Source organism: Copidosoma floridanum, unplaced genomic scaffold, assembly GCF_036245765.1.
Source record: "Copidosoma floridanum isolate Cflo_tuat_1 unplaced genomic scaffold, Cflo_Japanese_pri ptg000006l, whole genome shotgun sequence".
Taxonomy (NCBI): domain Eukaryota; kingdom Metazoa; phylum Arthropoda; class Insecta; order Hymenoptera; family Encyrtidae; genus Copidosoma; species Copidosoma floridanum.
Window position 1 is genome coordinate 13,097,942 of NW_028321883.1, and position 12,563 is coordinate 13,110,504.

General features: G+C 39.7%; 1 protein-coding gene across 6 annotated transcripts in view; it reads left to right on the top strand.

The window, feature by feature from the left end:
- Positions 1–12,563, top strand: part of LOC106640535 (serine/threonine-protein phosphatase 4 regulatory subunit 1) — a 303,355-nt gene that overhangs the window by 260,284 nt on the left and 30,508 nt on the right. For all 6 annotated transcript variants that reach the window (XM_089598290.1, XM_089598292.1, XM_014354607.2 and 3 more), the window contains one exon: positions 11,805–11,917. In XM_089598290.1, coding sequence (XP_089454416.1) covers positions 11,805–11,917 — 113 coding nt within the window. The remainder of the gene's footprint in view (positions 1–11,804; positions 11,918–12,563) is intronic.

Genomic DNA, 12,563 nt, shown 5'->3' on the forward strand with positions numbered 1-12,563 from the left:
CTCAGATTGTGTTTATTTATAAACAATTTGAGACTGATTCCGTTATTGATTTCATTGTGAACTTTATATCTCCCAATTGATTGAGTGTATAAAATTAGTTAAAGAAATTTACTGCATTATCTCTTTTTCGTAAAATGTCACTTGTATGAAATCCAACGTGTAGTCAATTTGAGCCAGCCATGCCGCCAAAAAAACGTCCTCGTCCGAGACTATCCTAAAAATTTCCTACGATGTGCTACGAAAGTAATAAATAGTCCCTACTTGTGAGTACACGTCTGCCATAATTTGTAAAAAATTTCACATAATTTTCTTCGACGTCCCCTGCTCGGCCGACAAAACAATATAGTTTTCCTTGGATGCAAGGGTGCTTTGTCTTAAAGTTTCGCACCGAAGGGACGAAATTCCGGAGAAAAAACAAAAAAGTCCATAACCATGGTCAAATTGCATCCGAGCACATCACTTGAGCGGACCATCACTGCGGGTGGTACGACGGCGGTGCTCGTGAAGTTTACAGTAAGTTGAGGCTGGGAAAAAAACAAAGAACTGCACCGGTCGTTTACGAGATGCACCTGATGACCGGTTGGTGTTGCTCGTCCTTTTACGAGTCGGGGGGGTCCACCGCAAGAGTCCTATGTACCCGAACCCCCTCCCCTTCCGAGCCCGCCGTAAAATAGTTGTGATCACCCGTCGACGAAGGGCGCTACGTTTGAGGACTGCAGCGATTGGGCCTCTCCTCGGACACTTCTTAATTTTACGACCTCCCGAGCAGGTGTTCGCGTCCCCAGTGTATCTGTGTGTTTGCTGGATCGTGTGCATTAATAATGACGGCACTGGCGCGACTTTTACCGACGACACTGGCGAGATGTTTTATGCGTGCTCGAGGTGTATATGCGCGAGGGACTGCATGGATTGCTAGTAAATTTCGGCACCGCTGAAGAGTTGGACGACTGCGCCCCAAGGAGGAGAAACAGTAAACTTGTTTTTTTTTCCTCTCTGCTGGTATTTTTTTTTTTTTTTTTTTTTTTTTTTTTTTTTTTTTTTTTATTCAAGTTGGGAATATGATCTCGAAATCGCAAGTATTACGTGTTAAACTTTGCACTAGATCGTACAAAATCACTTTGCCATTTTTAGAAAGGGTATCAACAGGTCGGCAATAGAAACCGTGAGCTTCAAATGAACTCGGAAGGAACAAGGGATTCTTAAGGAGGTTGACTACCTTAAGCAATTGACAGTCAGTTTTTAACTAAAATTTGTGCAGAACTTTGAAAATGTATAAAACAAAATTATGCAAAGTTTTAACAGCTCTAGGTGCTTATGAAACGGGAAATTAATGAATCAAATTTTGTGAAATTCGCGTGCGTTCTTATATGAGATTGTCAAAAGCGACTCTTGTAATACAAAATTTTAATACAATTAACAGTCATATTTGGATAAAACTATAGTCAACAGTAAATTGACATCTACCTAATAATTATGTAAATACAACTCAATATTACATTACGGGACATGTGCACGCATTCCTTACCTAAAAAAGGCACAAAGTTGGACCTCTCTCTTGCACCCCCCTCCAAACCTCCAAACTTTCTTAACTATACCACGTCGCTCACAAAATGTGAGATATGAAAAACAATTCACGTCTCTCAATAATCTTGGGAGCAATTTAATAGTTAAGACGACTACGTTACCACTGACACTTTGAAATCAGAGGAAAATATTCTTTTCCCCTGTTATCTGTTGTTTAGAACAAAATCGCTTACGCTAAAAAATATTTCTTAGAACCGAAAACATTTTCACTAAAATAGTTCCAAGTAAAAATTCTCTCGAAACAAAAGAATATTTTTGTACATCAAGAACATTTTCTTAAAGTAAGAAAATATGATTATCTTAAAAGAGATTGTTTACTTGGAACTATTTCAGTAAATGTTTTTTCGATTTTAAGCGAGTTTTATTCAGCGTATAAGTTATTGTTGGGTTTTTTTTCTTATCTTACCGTCGATATGTGTAGAAAAAAAGCTTAGTTAAAAATAGTTGCTGGTTAAATCAACGGCATATTAATTTACAACTTCCAAAACACAATTATAAAATTAAATGGCAGTTTATGATAAAAAATTATGAAGCGTGTCATTACAAAGTTAATTTATCACCATTAGGTACAAAAAAATTTACGATACTGAGGAAATCATGAAATAAAATTATATTGTTTGATTGAATTGACTCTGATGACTATTACGTTATTTTAACCAAAATTCGACTAATACAGAAATTAACTGTGATTGTGGTAGCTTTCATTTAAACTAGCTCATAAAACTAGTCGCACGTTTTCCGTGAGTAAGCTAAGGTTTTTTTATCGCACGTATAGGATTCCACCCGATCACTTGTAAGGGAGGCCCTTGCGTATCTTTCGACGAGCGAGTCACCACAGAGGCCGGAAAAACGCGTAATCACAAAAAATGGGGAAAAGATGGGAGCCGTGAAGTGCAGCCGGGCCCTTGAAAAATTCGCCAACCGCTTGAATCATATACAAACACGGTCGCACACGCGAAAAGTCGAGGATGCACGAATCTCCCGTACAATACACATATTATACACGGAGGGGCAAAAAAGGGCGGAGGTACAGCCACGACGCCGGGCATTAGGTCAGATTAATGGGGGCGCGCGGACAGATGCGCCGACGGATTTGCGCGCTTTTCGGCCCCCAACACCTGGCCATACCGTTGCAACGCGCGCGCCGGCTGCCATGCGATTTCTCTCGGCCATTCAATAGATTGACGCACAATACACGCTTGTATTATACATATACCTGCATCGTATAGGATCGCACGCGCCTTCGTGCACGTCTGTTGCGTATACCCATTGTGCGATCGAGAGTTGGTGTGTAATTTGAAAATTTTTTTTTTCCTCAATTTGCTTCTACACGTACGCGTGGATTGTCCGGGCGTTCCAACTCGTATGCAACTCGGAGGTCGTGCGGGTATTCGTATATAGCAGGGTGGATTTGGCGTCGGGTCTTTTCGTACCTACGGTATAGGAGACCTCAAAAAATCCTACATCTGCTTCCGTCAAACGCATTAGTGCTTCGTACGGGTGAATCGGAACCGTTTCCTCTTTCCCTCCCACCCTCCATTAGTAGAAGAAAATTATGATAATCTGCCTCCTAGACTAAAATTGTTGAACCGCAAAAGGATGCGTGTGTATTGCTGATAATTCCACCGGTTGCGATTGACCTTGGAAATTCCAATAATACTGAATCACTCGTGGCGCGTGTAAATCTTTGCACTTACGAGTGCTCGTTCGCCGTATCATCCACTGAATGGAACGCGTTACCCGCTCAACTTTGGCTCCGTTTGAAGACCAATCATCACAAGTCATCCTTCCAGCGGATCCACGTAGCGATTCTTGAAATTGTTTTTATTTTTTACCTTCATCACCTGTTTGCACCAACCAAACCTCACCAACTGCATAGCCTTTTAAGGTTTCAAGAGAAAAAAATATTAATATTGTTAGATATTGTATTGTTTTGATATTTTGTTGTCACTTACTTTCATAATAATTATCATTTCTTCATTTTTGATTTTGCTTATCTCGTTGCCAATAATCGATTCACCCGCACGTGGTGTGATTTTACGAGACCCGCGTGTCTCTCGACTCGTGTTTACACGAAACCTTCTGAATCGAAGCTTATTCGATTCAAATAGACCCTACATTACTCTACCTGGTGTCTTTCGTGTGCATGCACCCTCGCTGTGAGAAAAGCAGAGGCAAAAGGGTCGATCAGGAATGCAATTAGCGTGATAAGAATCAAGCGAAAATCATCGAACGAGCCGGGGAGTCACTGCAACGAAAAAAAAAAGACGGGGGAGGGAGACGGACGTGCTTTGATTCGCTCGATTAATAAGACTCGTTGAAAAAGTTTCGCAAAGAGTCCCTCCCTAGCTCTGTCTGCGCGCACACACGTATAGATCCGTCCCCGAGTTCGAGCCCCTGATGTCCCCTTCTTTGCTGATTAGGGAAATACGTAATCAGCGCCGGCGTCGCGCTCTCCGTCGAGAAGGGCGCGGGAAATTTCGATCCCCCCCAGAAGGATATTCGCCCCCCCTCCCTCGCGCTTCTTCTCCGTGATGTCCCTCTAATCATTTTCAATTCACGGGCATTCTTCCAAGCTCGCGCTTAATGGCGCATTGTGTGCTATACATCTCTCCCTCGCCTCGAGTTTCCGCCGAAAAATCATTCCGTATATGCTGAGAAACTATACATGGGCTGTTTCGACTGGTGGTGCAAAGTTTTTCGCACTAGCTTGTGTTTGCTCAAGGGAAGCGCTCATTCGGAAAGGTGTACACCTCTACTGTGCCGGGTATCGTCACATGGAGCTATAGTTAGGGGTAAACGGTACAGTTATTGACACCTTAAGGTAGTGATTGACCGCCACATGAATTTTTAAATGGAGCCTTTATATATAGATATACAAATTATACAGGGGTCAATCACTACCTTAAGGTGTCAATAACTGTACCGTTTACCCCTACTGTGGTATGGAATTCATCGGTACCCATTTTTTGGTACTTTTTTTTCACAATGCATACATTAGCACCCCAAAAGGTTACAAATTTTTACCTCTTTCGGCATTTCGAAAAAGTAAAGTTTTTTTTTTCTCAGTGTAATTATAGGCATTGTATAGGCCAAATTACAGAGAAGACGCTAAAAAAAAAAAAAAAAAAAAAAAAAAATTAAAAAGCACTTTCTACCGACATAGTTATTATTTACTTCGAAGGAGGTAAACTTTTTACTAGATGGTTATCATCAGAACTCGTTTACCGACTGTTAAAGTGCATTCTAATATCTATCTACAGCTACAATATATATTTTCATTGTCAACCATCATTTTTGTTCCGTTGAGTCATTGATTTTTCTGGAGTGATTGAAACGCAACGCTGTACCTATGCTAGTTGAATTATTAGTATTTTTCATTACTGTTCGAAAAAGTGAACCCTTTGGAAGAAAAAGCAAAAGAGTATATAACCTATACACTCGAAGCTGTGCACGCATGCCGACAAAATGGCGGCTCGAAAAAATGTCGAAGCCGAGTCTCGTGACAGCAACGATCGAGTGCGCATATACTTAGATGATGGTAATCAAAACATTTGTCACGGCGAAGGTAATAGCAATAAAAACACTTAATCCCCATATTTTTTAAAATACGTTTAACGAGCTGGCACAGATTTACACGTGATTGGCGCATTTGCATTCTTTCACTCTTGATTGATTAGCACAACACTAAATGCACTCATAAACGATGTCTACCTATAGTCCATCTTGCGCGTGCATGAATATACACTTACACTGGTTTGACACAGCCTTATGATTGATTTCCTAAAAAAAAAAATTTGGAAAAAAACGTAGGTACATATAGAAATATATGTGGTAGCTTCGACAAAACGAGATCAGCTCTCAGGCAGATTTGAGCACGGCTAATTTTTTAAAAAGTTTAATGTGATGTTTATGCAAAACAAAAAAAAAAAGAAAAGAAAAAAAAACAACTTTATTTTACTTAGGAAAACCAATTCCGTCATTTAATGACAAGATCCAGCAACGAGCAATTTAGAAAAAAAGAGAATAGAAATATATTTGAGATAGTACTTGTAGAAGTCGAACGTTAAAAAAAAAGTGTTAAAAACCCCGTAAGGTATATATGTGTCGAATTGGTAATGCAGCGGCAATATCCTCGTCGTATCCACAAGGGTACGCGAGTGATTCTCCCACGAGAAGCCCCCGGGAAGTGGGAAAGAAAGTAAAGTAGGCCAGTATATACATATACAATGCCCCGCTTGCAGAGAGACCCGTCCAAGACGACCACCCAACCCTCTCACGAGAAAAAAAAAGAAAAAAAAAAAAAAAAAAAAGAACGGAGCAACCCTCGCGGTATGGCTTGTTTTTTCTCCCCCGACAGCAAGAGTCGCGAGACGCGCCCGAGCCACGGATTCCCATGCAGGGCCGACGGTTCACCTCCTAGACGAATCGCCCTCCACCCCAAACGAGGGGAAGAGAGAGAAAAAGGTCGAGGCCGTCTCGTGGCTCGGTGCTTTGTGAGTATACAAGTGCAGCGACGATCACGGGGTTGAGAGGGGGGGGGGGCAAAATAAGGTTTCACGCGAGAAAGGGTGGCGCCCGAGCATCTTCACACGGGTACCGCTACCCTACTCCCCTGAACCATCTCACGCTTTAGCCACCGTACTGCATACGCGTGGGGTATACACCGACAGGACGACAACCCGTGCCGTATTACATTCTTAAGGGCCCTTCCCGATGTATCGACAGGTTACCTCGAGCTGCGCTTATCGTCATACCCTGTATGGGCGCTTTTCGTGACTATTTTTTCGTTTCCCCTTCTCCCTCTCTATTTTCCGTCGATAAAGGATGACTTGCTCGACCCCCCGCTCCGTATGCTGGGTCGTGAGATCTTTTCGGGGCTCGCGCGTCTTTTTAACAGACCGAAACACTCGTTCGATTCAACGAAAGACTCAACTCGTTGCTACCACGAGGAGGCACCGCATGCATCATCATGAACCTTGTCCGTGAACGCCTGGCAGCAGGCGAAAGTAAAAGTCTGGCAAGAGAAGCGCATCCGATAGCCGCCTCGTAACCATCGTTACCCGCGAGAAGGGTCAATCCCCATTATTTGAAGTATAGGTAAAGTCGAAGAAGATTAAGTACTTATGATTTGACTTTCGATATCTTGGATTTTTTTTTTTTTTTTTTTTTTACATAATTTAAAGTGCATATAAATATATACGAGACTCGAACAGTTGATGTTTGTGTTAGCAAAGATTGGCCACTCTCTGTTGTTTTCATGACAGTGGTGTTGGCTAATTTCAAAGACAATTAACGACTGAAAAACAAAAAAAGGTAAAGGTGCCAGCTTTCGGTGATTCGGAAAGTTCTCGACAACACGTGGATGCACCCCAACAGTATAGAGACCATACTTTGCATAAACACAATTTTTATTGTGTAAGTGTAAGAGTGTGACGTATGGTTTCAATGATGGGAATTACACTGTACTTATTCACAGTATACCCACCTATGAAACGGTTGTATATTGGGGGAGGAGGAGAGGAGCCCGCGACTCGCGTGCCGGCCGGCCGTTCCGGAGTGGCGAGCGCGCGCGCCATTGTCGCGCTCCGTCGCCCCCTTTGTAATGTCCTTGCTCGCGATGTGCCATATATACACGTGTGTGTGTGTGTATATATATACACACGTGAAGGAAAGTTGCCTTTGAGGCGCTCTCGAAACGTTTTCCGCATTGCCGCGTCCTTTTCCCTTTCGCTCGATTTGTAGGTCGGGGAGGGGGTGGACGCGGGATGCTCCCTGCACGCATTGCACGGGTGTACACGCAGGTGGTGCTGCGGTCAAGCCCCCATGTGAGTTTTGTTCCCGACCGAGGGATGGGACGAAATTGTGAAACTCCATTAAACTTTGGAAAAGCCGAACCATACCTTTACGTATACATATATACCATCAGTGTACCAGCGCACAACGCTCATTCGTGCCATACTTGCTCCGGTCCACAACTGCGCGGGACAGATCTACATAGATCACAGTTGCCCTCATCTCCGTCAAATTTGTTTTATCTCTTAGCGCATTTATGTATAAGTAAGTGTCTTGCCCATCACTTTTTCGCGAATTTTTTTTTTTTGGTAGTCAGCCAAAACAAAAAATGAACATCTTATTGTTTTCCACTGCGTGCAGGCTGATCTTATATGATAGTATATGTATGGTTCGTTTGTCTCCTTGGAAGTGTTTTTCATTTGATTTTTCATTTTACTATAGTAAAGGTACGATTTACCAAAGTTAACTTTGCAAACAAGATTCCCGCGTCTACGATCGAGGTACGTACACCTAGATGTACCTATACCGTGATACGCGAAGCACAGCCTCAAGAAGAAGAGGAAGAAGCAAGTGCGTGCGCTCGGCTCATCGATCGTCCTCTCGTCCATCCGTGCCCCTCCCTCCGAGTGCGCCTGATGTCTGTCTTCCCGGAGCCGATTCCCTCGCCCCTGATGTAAACTCGAGGGACACTTTGACGTAGGGCCGATTTTGGAAAGCTCTTGCACGCCCTCGCGTGCACGTTCTCTCGCGCTACCACGCAGCTTCGCCATCTCCCTCTCTGGGCTCGCTCTTTCGTCGAAGACGACCAATCTCTTTACTTTTGCTCGGCCTCTAGCTGCGCGCCCTCGAGGGGTAGTTGGTCCTTCATTTGCGGGGTTCGAGGTACCGGTGGGAGGCGTGTGGATTTTTCGATGTCGCGTCCCTTTGCAAGATTTCGTCCCGGGGCTCGAGGGGTATAGTAGACAGTGGGTCTTCAAAGTCGGACTGGGTATCCGTGCATAGTACGTTTAGCAACTTTTCAATTCAGGTGGGGCTCCTTGCGGCAGCCACCCATATGTGAATACGTTTTTTTTTCACATATTTTTCTTCGTCGTTGTTACTTATTTTTACTAATCTTCCGTTCTCTGGGATATGATTTTTTTTTGTTTATAAATTTCAAGCGAGCAATTTACATTTTACCACGTCTGTTGAAAATTCACTGTGCTCATGTGAGAGAGAACGTAATAGACGGATTAATTGAGGAATGATTTTTATTGGCTTTCTTAGCCAAGGATTGTATTAAAAAGCATTTATTTGAATTTATCTTGACGGAAAATAATTATTATAAAAAACTTACTAACATATTATCATTAATCGAGTCGTTAATATTGTTAATTCTTCGAATTTAAAACCACAACAACTTTGAATAAGTTAGAACAACCTTCAATTACCTATTAATGTTATTTTTTTTTTTACCAATCCAATTAATGTTTGTTGTTTCAACTAATTTCTACCTCAATCAAAATAACTGTAGTCACAACTAATATCATTTTATTTGCGAATGATTTCCTTTGATTTCACATTATGCCTGATAGTTATAAATTTATTATGTTATGTCGTGTTTCACAAGTTTTTTTTTGTTGTGGGGAAATTTTCTTTGATACTTCAAACTGATATTAAATTTTATATTCATGACATTAAAAACAATCAGCCATTAAGTTTAGTGTTTGATTAAAAAAAAATTTTTTTTTTCCCTGGTTTTATTTCAACTCCATTGTAAAATTTATGAAAATTTTTATTTTTTAGTGTAATTTTTTTTCACAAAAAAAACAGTGGCTACGCTATCTATGTTTTGTATGAACAGTGTTATCAAATAAACAGTCGATATAGCTTATTTTAACCATTGAAATGGTGGAAATTCCGATTGAACAGAGCTAAATTTTTACACACTTTTTATCAAAGAACAACTTAAATAGTTACTATTACTACAACATATAGTTGTGAAAGAAAATTGAATAAAAAAAAAAAAAAATAAAAAAATAAAAAAAAAAAATTGTCTATCCGACATAAGTACTGTAATACAATAAGTTACACGGAATCTAGGCCTGCCGAAAACACCAAAGACCTTAGTCGAACTCGCGCTCGCGCAAATGGCCACCCTCTCTTACGGCTCCCGATGAGAAAGAGAGTGAGAGAGGGGAAAGGAGTACAGAATAGACGTTCACACATGCACATGTCCTCGCACGTCTATAATACCACCACTACCGCGCCCGAGGAGCCAACGGCATCTATCTCCGTCCTTGTCTCTGCCAACTGCGTTGAGCTATGCGCCCGTAGCCCGCTGCGCGGCCATGTTTGCGCGGGTGCGGTAGGCGTGACCGCGCGCCGCCGGCATTAACTGACGTTCGTACTTATTGGTCCCCCTACCCCCCCTACTCTTGCGACATTCATCCAGGGTGGGGAGGAGGGGAAGTTGACTCTCCCGTAAGTAGCGTAGCGGGGGAAGCACCGTGCGCGCGCCTGCCCTGGAATGCGAAATCGTCGCGCCAGGTATACAACTCATACACATCTTATACATACCTGTACATATAGTCAGTATGGAGTATGTGTACTTGCTCTTCTACTCGGCTGATGTATAGGTTATGTAGATGCTAATAATGCCTACTAGTGTGGGAGAGAAAGATAAAGAAAGACTAAGATTTTTTTGACAAAAACCTTAGCTTTGCAGAGCCACATAATATTATCTACGCATCCTCTTTCACTTATTTATTTATTTTTTTTTTTTTTCTTTAGAGTTTTTCAAAGAAACAAGAAAAAAATTTTAAATACTCTTAACTACCTCATTTGGATGTTAATAAAAACTATCTAATAGTTCAATTATTTTGTTTGATTTTAACAATCAAACATAATACTTTGATTATTAATGTACTTCAAATAAAATTTTTAATAAATTGTGTTAACAAGTTTATTATTTCGAATAAAGTAATCCTACCTTTTTCATTTTCAATTACGATATTTTAAAATTTTTAAGATCCGTATCTTGATAACTATATTTTGAATTTAAAAAATTTTAATTACTTAAAATATGTAAATACAATAGTGATTGATCAATATACTTAAACTAAACGTTTAAGGAGGTTCGGGAGAAAAGTTCAAAATGTAGAATCTTGACAACAAAAATGTATGTTATATTTGAGCATATCAGGAGTGCACATTAATTTTTTCAGATTTTTCACCACGGAAATTTTCGAGAAAAAAAAATATTAAATATTGTCAGTTTAACACGGTCTCTTATGAGAGAACAAGGTTAGGTTACCTTTTAATTAATAATTATGGTACATTATTATAAACGTATTAGACTAAAAAAAAAAAAAACGTTTGTGTAGATACCTTATACAAAAGAAAGATGCTGAACAAAAAAAATCACGACTCACCAGGCATTTTTCAAAAATATAATTACAATCGTACAGTTTCAAATTTGTAGAGTGCAAGAGGAGGTGCGCGGTAAAGGGGGACATCTACACGGGCCGGGGGGGTTCACCGTTCCTCGCCTTTCTGAATAATACTCCCAAACCTCTTTAAGTACGTTTTTATTTGAGCAAAAAAAAAATAGTTATAATTTATAAAATAATACGCAGTCTATTTCATTATGGTAATATAATTTATTAAAATAGTAAAGAAACATTTAATAATTTGTTTTAACTATTTCAATACAAAAAAAAGTGCATAGGTGGACTTTGGGCAGGAAATAGTTTTAAACTTAACTTTAAGCACATTTTTTTCCATCATGTGTATACCTTACATTTTTCAATTTCTGGAACAAACACTGAATACAATCATATTTCAAAAAGAAAATTTAAAAGTAGTTTTAAACAACGCTAGGACATCAAAATCATCGCATCAGCAAACTATTTTTTAAACATTGCAACAAATCAATCAATCAACCAATAAATTAAGTGAAATTGAACATGGACAAACAAACTTGGCTGATGCAATGCACCACCAATAATATTGATTAACAAAAAAAAAAAAAAAAAAAATTGGTTGCTGTAGTCACCATATGTTGATTGAAATCACTATTGATTCTTTGGTTACTATAAAAAAAAAAAAAAAAAAAAATTATTTGGTTGACATCAAATCAGTTATTCTCTGACATTTATAGGTACATTCGCCAAAGTTAATTATAACACAATCATAGCTTATAATTATAGCAAAATTCAGTTTTTCATACTATTTTATAAATAATAAGAGTTATGTCTAATGGATTTTGTAGTCATTGTAACTAAATAAATAGTGAATCTAACTTGTATTTTTAACCATTAGAATAGTTAATGTCTACAATCCAACTATATTCAACTATTTTTAATAGTTGGGATAACCAAATTTTTTATTTCTGTGAAGAAAAAACGAAAAAAAATTACCAATGCCATATCTTTTTGTTACAGACAAGTGGTCGGGGAGATCTTGCTGGGGATCTTTCGGACCGCCGTCAAGTCGAAAACCGTGGTTAACGTCTCGAGGGTGTTCGAACCACTCAAACACATCATCCATGACCCAGGTATGTATACATATTTCAATACCATTACCCAACAACGACGGTAGTAATTTACATCACTGGGAAATTGGATTTTACAAGCTTTTTCTTACATACTGTCACGTTACCCATCAGTCTTTTATTTGTCGAATATACAACCTTCTTATGATGTTATTATCATCTTTGGTTAATGTGTAGTTTATAGACACTTTCGTTTAATAATTAAATTAAGATCACTAGTTATCTCGCTCGTATGCGGCTTATAAACGATTAATCGGAGTAATCGTAAAATTTCTAATTGATGTGAAAAATACCTTACTCGGCACACCCTAGAGCACTTGGTAGTTTGCTTTTCTGCACTCATACTGCACACGTAATAGAAGCACTTGTATGGAGCACATATATTATATTCCGCACATCGTTATGAAATTAAACAACGAGAACAAAGCTTGGCTTTTATCACTGGTCGAGCAAACGGATTGGAAATGTTACCAAATCGTCCATATCCCGCTCGCTGCAGTGAGAATGTTTACAAAACGTCAAAATGACGAGATATTGAAAGTACGAACGCACGCGTGTTGATAATATATGCACATGCCTTTCATGGCGGTAACAGCCAAGTATATAAACATACACACGCGCTCACACGTGTACCAACGTAATTTTGTGG